The following is a 13,494-nucleotide window of genomic DNA, read 5'->3' on the forward strand; positions in this document are numbered from 1 at the left end:
TTGTGTTATTTTTACCAGAGCTGCTAACAAGTAACACATTAACTGATTCTAATTCCACTTCCTCTACCCTTCCTTTCGAGGCAGGCGAGATGGGTACTCAGGAGCACTGCAAAGCTCTCAGGGCTGGCAGGAGGAAATGGGGGGCGAGAGAAGGAGGAAGGTAGTTTTAAGGGACACGTTGAAAAACTATATATCAGAATGCACCCCTTCCAATACTTATGGATTCTCGAGACCCATTTCTGTCCATTCCTCCCTTCTTCTCTGTTGAACCTGATGTGGAGCTCAGGGTAGATGTCAGAATTGTGACAGTCTCCTGGCGGGGACCAAGAGCCTCAGGGGAGGTCCCAGGGTGCTTGGGTCTCAGCCTTGTGGAGTGGGCAAGCTGGGGCTCTAGACCCACAGGACATTGACTAACGGGTACGGTGCAGGATTAAAAGGAGCAGAGAGAAAACAGGGCCCGTGGGGGGTGAGGACAAGCTCCTGGGGGACAGACTGGTGGCCAGCGGAGGGGGTAGAAGCACAGTGCTGCTGGGTAAGATGGAAGGACTGCACTGAAAGCCCAGCCACATTACTAACTCGCAGGCTGACCTGCAGGCAAGCCACTCATTTTCTGACTTTGGATGAAATTTACCAACTCACTGTCTGACTCTACACAAAAGAAACAAGGACAAGAAGCTTCACTTATAAATAGTGATCATGACCTTGCAGAGGTTCCCAGATAACAGCCCTTTCTTAAAATTTTCCCAGATAGGTGAAAAATGTCACTGTATGTGGTAGAAACCATCATACAAAAGAAATCAATCCAATTTTATCCAACTGCCGTTCATCTTTCTGTCATCTTTAGCCATTATACAACTAATAACGAGTCGGATGTCTGGAAGTCAACGGCACCATCTGGGAGTCAAAGCAGACCCTGTTTAGGTACAAAGATGGCCCTGAGCACCTCCAACCTGTAAGAAAGTTATGTGTAAGTAATGACGACATCAACTCCAAGGCCCAGCAATGGTGCCTTTTATTTTGACTATGTCTTGCCTGATTGTGATACTACTAGGGAATCTCTGGACAAATACAGCCTCTGAACCACAGCCAGCAGAGAAGAGCTAAAGAATCAAAGCCAACAAGGCTGCAGCCCGCCCCCCCCCCTTCCCCAAGTCACACTGTTAAAGATGCTGAGACAGAAAACACATCAGTCCCAGGTTTGTGTGGAAGGACAAGGATTCCAAGAAAGAAAAACTAATCATTAAGAGTACCTGCTGATTATGAGGGATCAGCTAGCCTGATGTGAGGATCAACCAGGCACACAATTCCATACAGGTCAACATCTCCTCATGACAAAGAAAGAAGGGTCCTTTGTTTGGATCAAGTCCCCTGAGCTATACTCTGGAGTGGACTGGGTGAGTCCCACAAAGCATATGGCCTTGGACGAGGCCTTCTGCATTCCTGATGAGAAGACAGGCCCTCCACCATGACTGGAAGGTGGGCCATGTACACTAGAGGTGAGCCCAGGGCAGGAACCGGGGGCACAGGGGGTTGCTCACACGGCTTCAGTTCTGCCATCAGGTGGTTCTCCTGACCCTTCAAGCCCCCCATCTTCACACTTTAAACAGTGTCCTCATCTTTACCAAAAGCCTGTGCACTGGCTCTGGGAGGTTTAGATCTATATTTAGAACTCCATGATAGTCACTCTCTCCTCCTGGGCCTACAAAGGAGTTCGGCACATCTGGCTCCAGGCTTTCAATAAATGTTCTCACCAACCACTTTCTGGCACAAAAGTAGTTTTTAATCTCCTTCCTTACTTTGCATAAATCATGAAGTCAAATATGCATTTAATGATCTAAGCCACTTCAAGTGTTCTTTACAAGGAGGAATACAATAGAAGGAAGATATACCTTACGTGTGTACACTAAAGGAACATGTGTAAGAACGTTCATCGCAGCACATTCTAGAAGGAGGAGTCAGATAAACACATGAACAAAAAAAATCAGATATTTTGAGTGCTATGATGAAAAATAAAGGAGCTAATGTGATAGAATATGCTTGGAAAGGACAGTTATATACAGTGACTGGGAATCCTTTCTAAGAAGATAACAGTTAAACTATTTGGGTCAAGGCCTGGATGAGATGGAACCAGCCCCAACTGAGAGACAACTCCAACATACATCATGAGCAGAACGGATCAATATATTAGAATACCTATGGAATACTGTGCAATAATGAAAACAGACTCCAACTGCATGCAAAAATATGGGTGAATCTCTCAAACATAATGTTAGAAGTTAAACAGAAGAGTTCTTCATGTATTATTCCGTTTACATAAATTAAAAAAAATGGGCCAAACTAACTATTGGGACAGAACTCAGGATGGTTTCCCTTGGATAGGGAACTTGGTAAAAAGTCATCAAGTTTTATACTTCTGGTTTATTTCTCTCAATGTGTGTCATGTATCAGTAAAAAGCTTACTTAAAAAATAAATAAGCAAAGATAAAAAAAAATTCCACATGGAAAGACCTAGAAGGTAGGAAGTAAAGAGGCCAATAGCATGTGCTTCCCTCCCCTCTTTTCTATCTAGGATTGTCAACATCTGCTTTCCTTTCAAAATTCAAGATGGGGAGAGAATGAGCATCCTGTTTCCACTTCACATGCAGGCCACATTGACAAGGAGTGGAGTTTTCTGACAGAGCTCACTTTTCCATTATGACCAACTATTCTGAAGGGTTCTTGCGATTTGCTGGAGCTAGAAGGCTCTGTGCCTCCTAAAGTCTGCTCTGTGCTCATATTTCTCATAAGAGACTGAGAAGGGGGAAGCATTTGGGACTATTGGCCAAGATGGGGTTTAATCATTATCTGTGGATTTCCTTTTTCACCTCCCAACTACCACAAATGAATTGGTGGTAATGCCCTTCTCGCCACAGGGTTGACCAATCAGATAGTCCTGGTGATTAGGAAGCGCCAACACACGTGTAATCCCAACAGGCTTTCTCTGTTTACTAATAAACCAGGAATATCCCTGGGAACACACAAAACTAGAAAGCTAAAAAACGATAGTAATGACTGAAGGAATAAGGACCGTGTGGAAATTAATGAAATAGTGAACAGAGACACAATTAACAAAAAGGAACAAAACTAAAAGCTGGTTCTTTGAAAAGATCAATGAAATCTGATGAAGTCTGGCTTAGCATCTGAAAATTAATTAATGTAATACATTACATCAATAAAGAAAAATGTACATGATCATTTTGATAGATGCAGAAAAAACATTTGACAACATTAAATACCCTTTCATAAAAAAATTACTCAACAAACTAGTGATAGAAGGGATCTTTCTCAACCTAATAAAAGGTATATATGAAAACCCACAGCTAACCTCACACTTAATGGTGAAAGACTAGATGCTTTTCCCTCATAAAATCAGGAATAAGACAAGGATGTTCACCACTCTTGCCACTTCTATTCAACGTTATACCAGAGGTTCTAGCCAAGGCTATTAGGGAAGAAAATGAAATAAAAGTCATCTAAGTTGGAAAGTTAGACATAAATTACTTCTATTTGCAGATGACATGATCTGGTATGTGGAAAATACTAAGGAATCTAAAAAACTATTTGAACTAATGAACTAGTTCGGCAAGATTGCAGTATAAAAGATCGATATAGAAAATCAATTGTATTCTATATATTTGTAATGAACAAACCAAAGACGAAATGAAGAAAACAATTCCACCTATGATATCATCCAAAAGAATAGCACACACAATAAGTTTCACAAAATAAGTGTAAAACTTTCACCCTAAAAATAACAAATCACTGCTGAAAGAAATCAAACAAAACCTAAATAAATGAAAAGACATCCCATGTTCATGGATCAGAAGACTTAATATTGTTAAGATGGCAACTCCTCAAATTGATCTATGGGTTCAATGTAATTCCTATCAAAATCCTAGCTGCCTTTTTTCCCCCCAGAAATGGACAAAAACTGATCCTAAAGTTTATATGAAAATGCAAGGAACTGGGGGATGGGGGTGACAGCAGCTAAGAGGTACTGAGTTTATTTTTGGGGTAATGAAAATGTTCTAAAGTTGATTATGGTGATGGAAGCACAATTATATGACCATATTAAAAGCCACTGAACTATATACTTTAAATGAGTAAATTGTAAAGTATGTGAATCATATCTCAACAAAACGGTTAAAAAAAACCCAACTGACTGTATCTGAGCAAAATGAAATTGTGACTTAGCAATCAGCCCTGGTATGGGAATCCTCTGGTGAACCAGTAATTGCATTTTCTAGATCTGCATGTTGCCTCCATAATTCTCCTTGGACAGATGGGGAAGTTGACGTCAGAACAGTGACAAAGTCTGAGTGGTTCACAAAATAAAGGAGAAGTGGCCGGCTCTATGAGCTTTTTTGCCTTCAAGAGGTGAGGCCACATTGGAATAACACCCAAAGAGACAGAGAGCTCTATCTATGTGTCCAGCTTGATCAGGGGAGGGAGTAAGAGCTGAGTTTCTCAATATACCTGGCATCTTATATGCCTGTCAATTAAGAAACATAGAGAGCACACACACAAACACACACAAAAATCTCAGGTCTATTTTTAGGATGTAAGTTTCACTTTAAAAATGAACCCCAAACCTGCTTCTAAATAGTTCATAATGAGGAGTCAGCATTTTTAAAGTGAGAGTTTGGGAATTGTTAGGACAGATGTTCTGTGAATCCAGATAAGGACTAAGGAGTGAACACAGGCCATGAATTAAGCAAACTCATGGTTCAACGAGGCCATAAAAAGGGGGGATTAAATTAAAAGGGGATTAAACACAAATTAAAATAAGCCTAGGGAAAAAGTTAAGAATATGCTCACTCTGAATCCATACAAGAAATACAGTCTGAACAGGAAGATGATGAGGGAGAGAAAAGCCAGGGTCAACATAAGAGGATTAAGAGAGGCTGCCTGGAGAAATGCTGTCCCCTTTGAAAATGCGACAATCAGTTTCAGAAGTCACACATGTAGTATCTAGCAATACAGCAGCCTGCAGTCTCTCTGCCATTTTCCCGATTTGATTAACAACCGTGGAGGCTTCCATATGCATTCATACACGCCACCCTTCCCTCATGGAGAGATTCTGAAAAGCCATCATGCCTTGTCCTCGCAGGGACAGGCAAAGATGGGAAGGTGAGGCTCTAAGGGGAGGAATCAAGAGTGAGTCAACAACTGTCCCTGTCTCCTGGCCCTCTTCATGGTCTCTCCCTGCCACGTCCCCCTCCCCCAAATGGGGAGGGCCCACACGGAGACTGCAGTGGTTCCCTAGCCCACCTTCCTCAAAGGTGGTTAAGTCCCAGATTTAAAACTTAAAAAAATTAAGAGGATGACATCATCTTCCAATCACTTACAAATTATTTAATTCTCCTTCTTCTTATAGATAATTCAGTTTAAAACAAATTTTTATTCATTTTTTTAATGTTTATTCTTATTTTTGAGAGAGGGAGAGAGTGCGTGAGAGATGGGCAGAGGGGTGGGGGGGACAGAGGATCTGAGGTGGGCTCTGCGCTGAGAGCAGAGAGCCCAACGCAGGGCTTGAACTCACAAATGGTGAGATCACGACCTCAGCCAAAGTTCGGGTGCTTAACCGACTGAGCCACCTGGGCACCCCTAAAACAAATTTTTAAACAAAAAGATCAAGGAATTGCTGAAGAAAAGAAAATAAGGTTAACTCTGGCTTACAAACAGATTTGTCGCTAATTGCTGGATAATGCTAGGTTTCTTACAATAAATAGAATGAGAATCCCAAAGACCAACAGTGATGGCTGAAAACGGTGGCCAACCACCGAAATGAGAGAATTTTCCTACTTAAAATGCCCCACTGGTGCATAGATATTTGCAGAAGTTATGAAAAATAATGAGGTATATCTATTAAATTGGCAAATGAGACTTGTCTGGTTCTCTTCTCGGGGAAGAATCTGCCCTTGAACTTCTACTCATCCTTGAGTTTTCCCCCAATCCCCTAACCTACAAATGAGGACATCAACTGCCATACTTCTCTCCTGAGTAGACGCGGGCTTTCCGAGGCAGGGTGTAGGTTTTGGTGTTTGCTCCTTTCCGGAGAGGATCGTCCAGAGGTGACTGGCAGGGTGGATCCTCCAGGGGGTTCCAGTAACTCTGTTCACACATACCCCGCAACAAGATCTCCGCCAACTGCCTGGCTATTGTCTGGAAACACAAAGGAGGAAAGGCACAGCTATGAATCAATTTTGTATCATTCATTCACTCGTTCACTCATTCAATAAATATTTTTCAGTCATCATTTTGTGCTAGGCACAATGCCAAGACTCATGCTTAAAATTTTTTTACTTCTCTGATGAAAATTATATCAGTTGGTGACAAAAAATAAAATACAATACAGCAAGATAGTTGAACCATTTTGAAACACAAGTTCATGTCCTTTGAATGCCACCCTGCCTCTGAAACGCTAAACGTGTTTTATGCCTAAAGCAACTGAAACTTTGAGTTAAGTTCTCTCCCAAAAGCTCTTGTAACAGGCGAACTGCAAATATTTTCATCACCTCCCAACAGATCCCTGCTGAAACCCAAACTTGGCATCAACCTAGATGATGTTATTCCTGAAAAAAAAAACCCAAAAATCTCTTCATTGATGGTAAGATGACAATCAGGGAAGATTTTTAGAATGCCTTCCCTCTTTGAAGTGCCACAGGCCAGTCCCATGGTGGCCCCATCCTGGGACTCAGCATCTGGGCACCTCGTTCCGGGCGCACGCTGGGCCTTGCGGCCCAAAGGCTCCTGCTGACCTTGTGCAACAGAGAAAGCAAGGTGGGGAGCGTGGCTGCTGATCAAGAGAGACCTCTTTTCAAAGCTGGATAGGTATCTCTTTTCTCACTGTGAAAACCCAGACATATCTGGGTCTTGTCATCCTGAGTTAGAAACAGATTTACTATGCTTTCCAAGCCCTCTGTCATGGAACATATAGAACAGTACCACGTAGGATGAATGGGAAGAGGGTGTGTGTGGCATCTACTAAGAAATAGTTCGCTGGCTGACGCGTATCAGTTCATTTACCTCATAATCTTCCAGAGATAAAGGAGAGGAGAAGTAAAAACAAACACACAAACAAACAAACCCACAAAATCTCTCTGAAAACGGAAGCATTGCACCTGAGGGTGGTCCAGGCTACCCCATGATCAGCCAAAGGTGGCAAAATAAAACTTCAACCATTAGGTTTTCCCACAAGGTTTTAGCATTCTTTGGAACACGCAGAGAATGCTGATCTTCCCTGAGGGCGAGACTTTTTTTTTTTAATAAATATGTTCCAGGAGAGAACTCTGCTAGGTTTTCATCCACATGAAATCTCCTAAAACACCACAAGGAAACTTAAAAGCAACCAAATCACTAGCTTAGTGGTTTCTGATGACCACTGGGTAAAGGCAAATTTTCTTAATTATTCCCAAGTAAGACCCGCTGGCTTTAAATGTCTACAAAAATGTGAAATTAAATGCACTCCTATCATCCCCAACTGAGCCATCTGTAAAGATCTCATAAGCACACAATTTTCAGGACCTGAACAGCTCCCGAACTGTTTTCTTAAACCTTCCATTATAGCTTCATTTCCATCTCATTGCAGTCATATACGTTAATGACTTCTGCTGGAAGCATCAACTGGTAGAAATAACCTCCACTCGCTATAGCTGACGGGAAAAAAAAACGTCAAAGGAGAAAAAATGAACGAGGAACTTCATTTTCTGGGTATATCTGCCATGGAGGGATTCTGAAGTTATAAAAACCTCTGTCCTAAAAACAGTTTGCTTGTCCACTACTAGACAGCTCATGCGAGATCTCACTTTACCTCAGGGTATTAACCTTCCAGAGAGACTTTGAAAATAAGGTTTTGATGTGATTGCATATTTTAAGGGTGTCATTTCACCACTGCACTACCGACTAGTTTGGTTGTGGGCACTGAGAGCCCACATGAAGTTTTCAGAACAGGAGATTAAATATGAGAAATTACCAGCAACATTACCAATGTCAATCAGACCTTCTACTTTTTTATACTCAGGTTTCATTTGCTTGCAGTTGAAAAGTTAACAAATTATTGGTAGCTATCAAAGTCAGAAGGAAAGAAAGGAGAGGAAGGGAGCCAGAAGCAAGTCAGGTTTTTATGTACAAATCCATTTTGTAAATCCATTATGTAAATCCATTTTGTATATATTTTTTAAATTGTGGTAAAATTCGCATAACATAAAATTTACTATTTTAACCATTTTGGTGTATAATCCAATGGCACTTAGTACCTTCAGTGCTATACAATCATCACCTCTATCTGGTTCCAGAATATCACCCCAAAAGGAAAGCCTGTACCCTTATAGTAGTCACTACATGCCCCCCTTCCAGACCCTGGGAACAACTAATCTGCTTTTTGTCTCTGTAGATTTGCCTGTTTGGGACATTTCATAAAAATGGAATCACACAATTTGTGGCCTTTTTGTATCTGGCTTTTTCACTCAGCGTAATGTTTCCAAGGCTCACTTATGTTGTAGCCTGGGTCAGTCTTCACTCTTTTTGTGGCTGAATAATACTCCGTTGTGTGGACATACCACATTCTGTTTATCTAATCGTCAGCGGATAGACATTTGGATCGCTTCCATCTTTTGGCAATCATAAATAGTGCTGCTACGAACATTAACGTTCAAGTTTTTGTTTGAACACCTGCTTTTAGTTCCTTGGAGTGTTTCCCTAACAGTGGGGTTGCTGTAAATGTACTGTTAAGCCCTCAGCTATGGTCTCACCCCATAGAGCTTACAAAGCAACGTTTCCATCTCCTAAGTGTGTCATAAATTTGCAATGATCAGCTGATCCTTGAGGAATCCTATGGTTATGAGCAGTATTAACTGGACAAGCTTTCTGATGTCTAGTGCAGACCAAGATACCAGTGAATAAGCCCACCAAGCACCAAGTGCTTCTCAGCTGGGGAAGGCAAAGAATCCCTTGTGGAAATGAGAAAATAAAATTCTCGGGTCCTGCCCCAAACCTACTCAGTTGACATCTCTGAGGTCAGGATTAGGGATGTGTACTTGTTCAAAAATGTTGCTCACATAATTCTGATGCACACCTTTGGTTCAGCCCTCAAGGAATTAGAAGCAGTTCAACCTAGGTCACGTGAGCCTCATCAACCAAGACCACAGGTCTACTCGCGCCTCAAGTCCAACACAGACAGGAAGTGACTCCTCTCACATCAGCACCAACCAGTTAGCAGCTGAAAATGCCCAGGGGCAACTCCAGTCTATCCAGACTTCTTTAGGAGCCTCTTCACGGCACTTCTCAGAAAACAAAGGAAAACTAATTGAAAAAACTTCTCTCCCTTCCTGACATATCTTTATTCAGAATCCCACCTCATAGGATTTTTATAAGTTAAAGTACATTGATTTCAATACCACAAACCTTAGGCAATGGTGGAAGATATTCTCTAATTCTGTGAAAAATAATGTTGAAGTAAACAGCAGGAAAAATAATGTTGAAGTAAATCCCCACAGTGCACTCAATGCACTTGCATCTTCTAGTGGGGGAAAACCATTAATCTCCTTAATAAAATATATATGCTTTTGAGTCCAACAATATGAACAAATGCATCATATTTAAGCAATCTTGAAAGACTGGATTTTTAATCAGCTCTTAAAACAATTATAAGAACACTTGCCAGTATAATCAGTTACTTTAATTGTGCTTCCAAATCTTAAAAGAACCTGTTCGTGCTGACCAGGCAAGGAGTGTTATGAAATGTTGGGAGGAGGTCAATCTGAGAGAAAAGACATTTGGCAATAATTTTTATCTATACTTTTTCAGGGTTTTGTTTTGTTTTGTTTTCCCTTAAAGAACTCTACAAATCAAAATGTCTAGTTTGAACTTCTTAAGGCACCTAAAAATCCCATCAATATATAAATAAATCTCACAGACCAGGTGAAGTCTTGGTGGGGGGTAGGGGGTGGGGGGTGTAAAGTCACCCATCTTCCCTCATGCCCACTAATTCCAGGAAAGCCTCTGGCTTAGCCACCTGGCCCCATGACAGTTGCGCATCCTAAAACCCTGAAGACACCAAAAAGAAGATTCAGCCTCTCTTCCCACAACAGGAGTCTCTTGGCCTTGCCCAAGTGAAACTCTACCAAGGCACGAAAAGGGGCCATGACGTGAGGAGGACAGTGGCATGGTAACAAGACAAAGGAAAGTGGAATCTTGTGTGGGGTTGTATGTGATATTCGCTTAGCTTCTGGTAAGCTCCAGACCTTCACCCAGACACCCCTTGGCTATGGCTCTGCAGGCCAAGCTATGGAGGTACCATCAATAAGTTCCCCCAGCAGGGAAAGTGTAAGGAGTAAAAGGAAGAGGGAGAACTTAAGTCAACAAGAGAGCCAAACAGCGATCAACAGCTTGGTTTATGGAACCAGCTTTTATATTTCTCCTCTGAGTTTTAGAGTCAATATAACTAATCAAACAGCTAAGTACTCTTCAGGATCTAATCTGCTTTTGCTCTGGTTAGGTTTTGGTGTGAAATCATTAGCAGACAACTCACTCCTTTGCTACACTGGCATCTGGGAGGGCTTACGTGGCCCCTGCCTTATGGGATGCATTCCTTAGGTTTCAAGAGCTAGCACTGACAATAAATACATAAAAAGATGCTCAACATCATCAACCATCAGGGAAATGTAAATTAAAACCGCAATGAGACAGCACGTCACATGTACTGGGATGGCAACAACTAAAAAGACAACAGCAAGTGCTGTGAGGGAATATGGAGAAATTGGAGGCCTCGTAACTTTCGGGGGGAATGTAAAATGGCGCAGCCACTTTGGAGAATCATCTGGCAGTTCCTCCAAATGTTAAAGGCAGGGTTACCATATTACTCGACAATCAAAAAAGAATGAACTCCTGCCATTTGCAACAATGTGGGTAGAACTAGAGGGTATTACGCTAAGCGAAATTAGTCAGAGAAAGACAAATACCATATGACTTCACTCATATGTGGAATTTAAGAGACAAAACAGATGAACAGAGGATAGGGAAACAAAAATAACATGAAAACAGGGAGAGGGACAAAACGTAAGAGGCTCTTAAATATAGAGAACAAACTGAGGGTTGCTGGAGGGGTGGTGGGTGGAGGGATGGCTAAATGGACAAGGGGTTAGTGGGGAGGACACTTGGAATGGGCACTGGGTGTTATATGTAGGGGATGAATCACTGGTTTCTACTCCTGAAATCATTATTGCACTGTATGCTAACTAACTTGGATGTAAATTAAATCATTAATGAGTTAAACAAACAAACAAACAAACAAACAAATGTAGAGCTACCATACGATCCAGCGATTCCAGTCCTAGGTACAAGAATGTATATTTCCACCTAAAAACTCGCATGAGAATGTCCACTGTGGCATCATTCATAGTCACCAACTCGTGGAAACAATCCAAATGTCCATCTGATGAACAGATACATGAGATGTGTTCTATCCATGCAGTGGGATAGTATTTGGTCACAAAAAGGAGTGAAGTGCTGATCCGTGCTACAACTTGGGTGAACCCTGAAAGCAGTGTGCGAAGGAGGCCAGTCATAAAAAGACCACATGGTACATATCACCCCGTTTATCTGAAGTGTCCAAAACAGGCAGATCCATAAAAGCCAAAAAGAAATTAGTGGTTGCCGGAGGCCAGGGGAAAAGGGGAGCGTGGGGATTGACTACTGATAGGTATGGGGTTTCTCTTTGGGGATGAGAATGTTCTGGAATTAAACAGTAGTGACGGCTGAGCAATCTTGCGAGCATACTACAAACCAGTGACTTTAAATGGGTGAGATGTATAGTGTGGAAATTAGATCTCAATAAAGCTCATATATCTATGACAGAGGGGCAGAGGGACAGAGGGAGGGGAAGGGAGGCAAGGAGTGAGAACACCTAAAGTGCCCTTCTGGCCTCAATCAAGTTATCCATCACACTCACCATTCGCAGGTTTTGAGTTGTTCTTGTTTCTACTGCTCTGAGGATCTCTCTAAATCTCCCGACTCCTCTTGTCAAGTTCCTGTGTGCACACAGAATTTGACAGGGTTTCCATCTGGCGTGCATTAATATTAAATATTTTATACACATATTTCAATGCATTTTGTCTACATAAAAGCTGTTGGCTAGATTTTCAGCAAACAATTATTCTGCACATGTCCATCCATCTTTGTTCAACTCTGAAAAATTTGGCCTGGGATTGGTGGTCTTTTGCGCTTCCACAGTCAGATTTCCTCAAGAAAAAAAAAATGTGAAAATCAGTTCTAAGGTATAGAAGGAAGAAAGGAAGGAAGGAAGGAAGGGAGGGAGGGAGGAGAAAGGAAAGGAAAGGAAAGGAAAGGAAAGGAAAGGAAAGGAAAGGAAAGGAAAGGAAAGGAAAGGAAAGGAAAGGAAGAAAATGTAAGATATCTTGCAAGAGTTTCTCCTCAACCTTACAATGGCTCTGTAGTTTTCCTGCTCTATTGATTGGTGCTGAAATCTATCTTTTCACTTAAAAGGTGGGTGGCAACAGGGTACAGAAATGTCAGCACTGAATGCACTGTGGGTAAAGGCTTCCTGTTACTTGCGATTTTTATGGGCAAGACAAAGGTAACAGGTATGAAAACGGTGGGGTTCCACCAAGCAATCACTCTGCATCTTTGAGGACAGAAATCACTGTCCCCAAAAGCCATCAAACCGGCCTTCCTCCCCCCAACCCTGCACCAACAAGAAAAAGCAAATGGTCAAAGGCCCTTCCAAGAGCAAATGCATGAGGACTGGAACCCGGAGCTGCCTGACTCTGCTCAGAACACATCTCCCCTCCCGGCCCCACACCTCCCAAGACAAACGGACAAGTCATTGTTTAGTGACATCCTGGTGCAGATGTCCAGGCCCCTGCCCGTTGTCCTCCCTGAAAGCTGCGCCTGCCCTGCTCAGCTGGGAACACTTCCCATTTACATTGAGTGCTGCCACCACCTATGACATAACTCGGTGATATTTATAACTTGCTCATTAGGACACATCTCATCTTTCCAAAAAGCCGCAGAACGGGTCAGCCGGTACAAACCTGTCAGCCAGCCTCTGCCGGCTGGGACAGATGCTCTAGGTATTTGCCTCTCTTCTTGGGTGACATTTTAAATCATGCAAAGGTATTTAATCAAACTGAATGTGGGGTTTCTGTAGGTTACAAGCACTCACGCGGGCTGTTCCTTTGTATCTTATACCTACATGACATCCCAGGACTCTCGTTCACAAGTACAGCCCCGGAACTTTAAGATAATAGTTTACTGGCGTATGTACATAAATACTCTCGGATTCCTCTCACCCACACATATCAGATGATACCAGATCAGAAGCTTTATGGTGACATAAAAAGAGAAGGGTGTGCTCAGGACTCTAAGCGGCGCTAAAGAAAATCTAACAGAGGCGTGAATAAAAATTAGGTAATGGGCCCCAGGACATACAATGTC

General features: G+C 42.1%; 1 protein-coding gene across 13 annotated transcripts in view; it reads right to left on the minus strand.

Moving 5' to 3' along the window:
• TTC7B (tetratricopeptide repeat domain 7B) overlaps positions 1-13,494 on the minus strand; it is a 255,087-nt gene that overhangs the window by 134,541 nt on the left and 107,052 nt on the right. For 12 of the 13 annotated variants that reach the window (XM_045060370.1, XM_045060371.1, XM_023255949.2 and 9 more), the window contains 2 exons: positions 11,990-12,068; positions 6,032-6,204 (listed from right to left, as the gene is read on the minus strand). In XM_045060370.1, coding sequence (XP_044916305.1) covers positions 6,032-6,204; positions 11,990-12,068 — 252 coding nt within the window. The remainder of the gene's footprint in view (positions 1-6,031; positions 6,205-11,989; positions 12,069-13,494) is intronic. The other variant, XM_045060379.1, reaches the window with a different exon arrangement.

Source organism: Felis catus, chromosome B3, assembly GCF_018350175.1.
Source record: "Felis catus isolate Fca126 chromosome B3, F.catus_Fca126_mat1.0, whole genome shotgun sequence".
NCBI lineage: Eukaryota > Metazoa > Chordata > Mammalia > Carnivora > Felidae > Felis > Felis catus.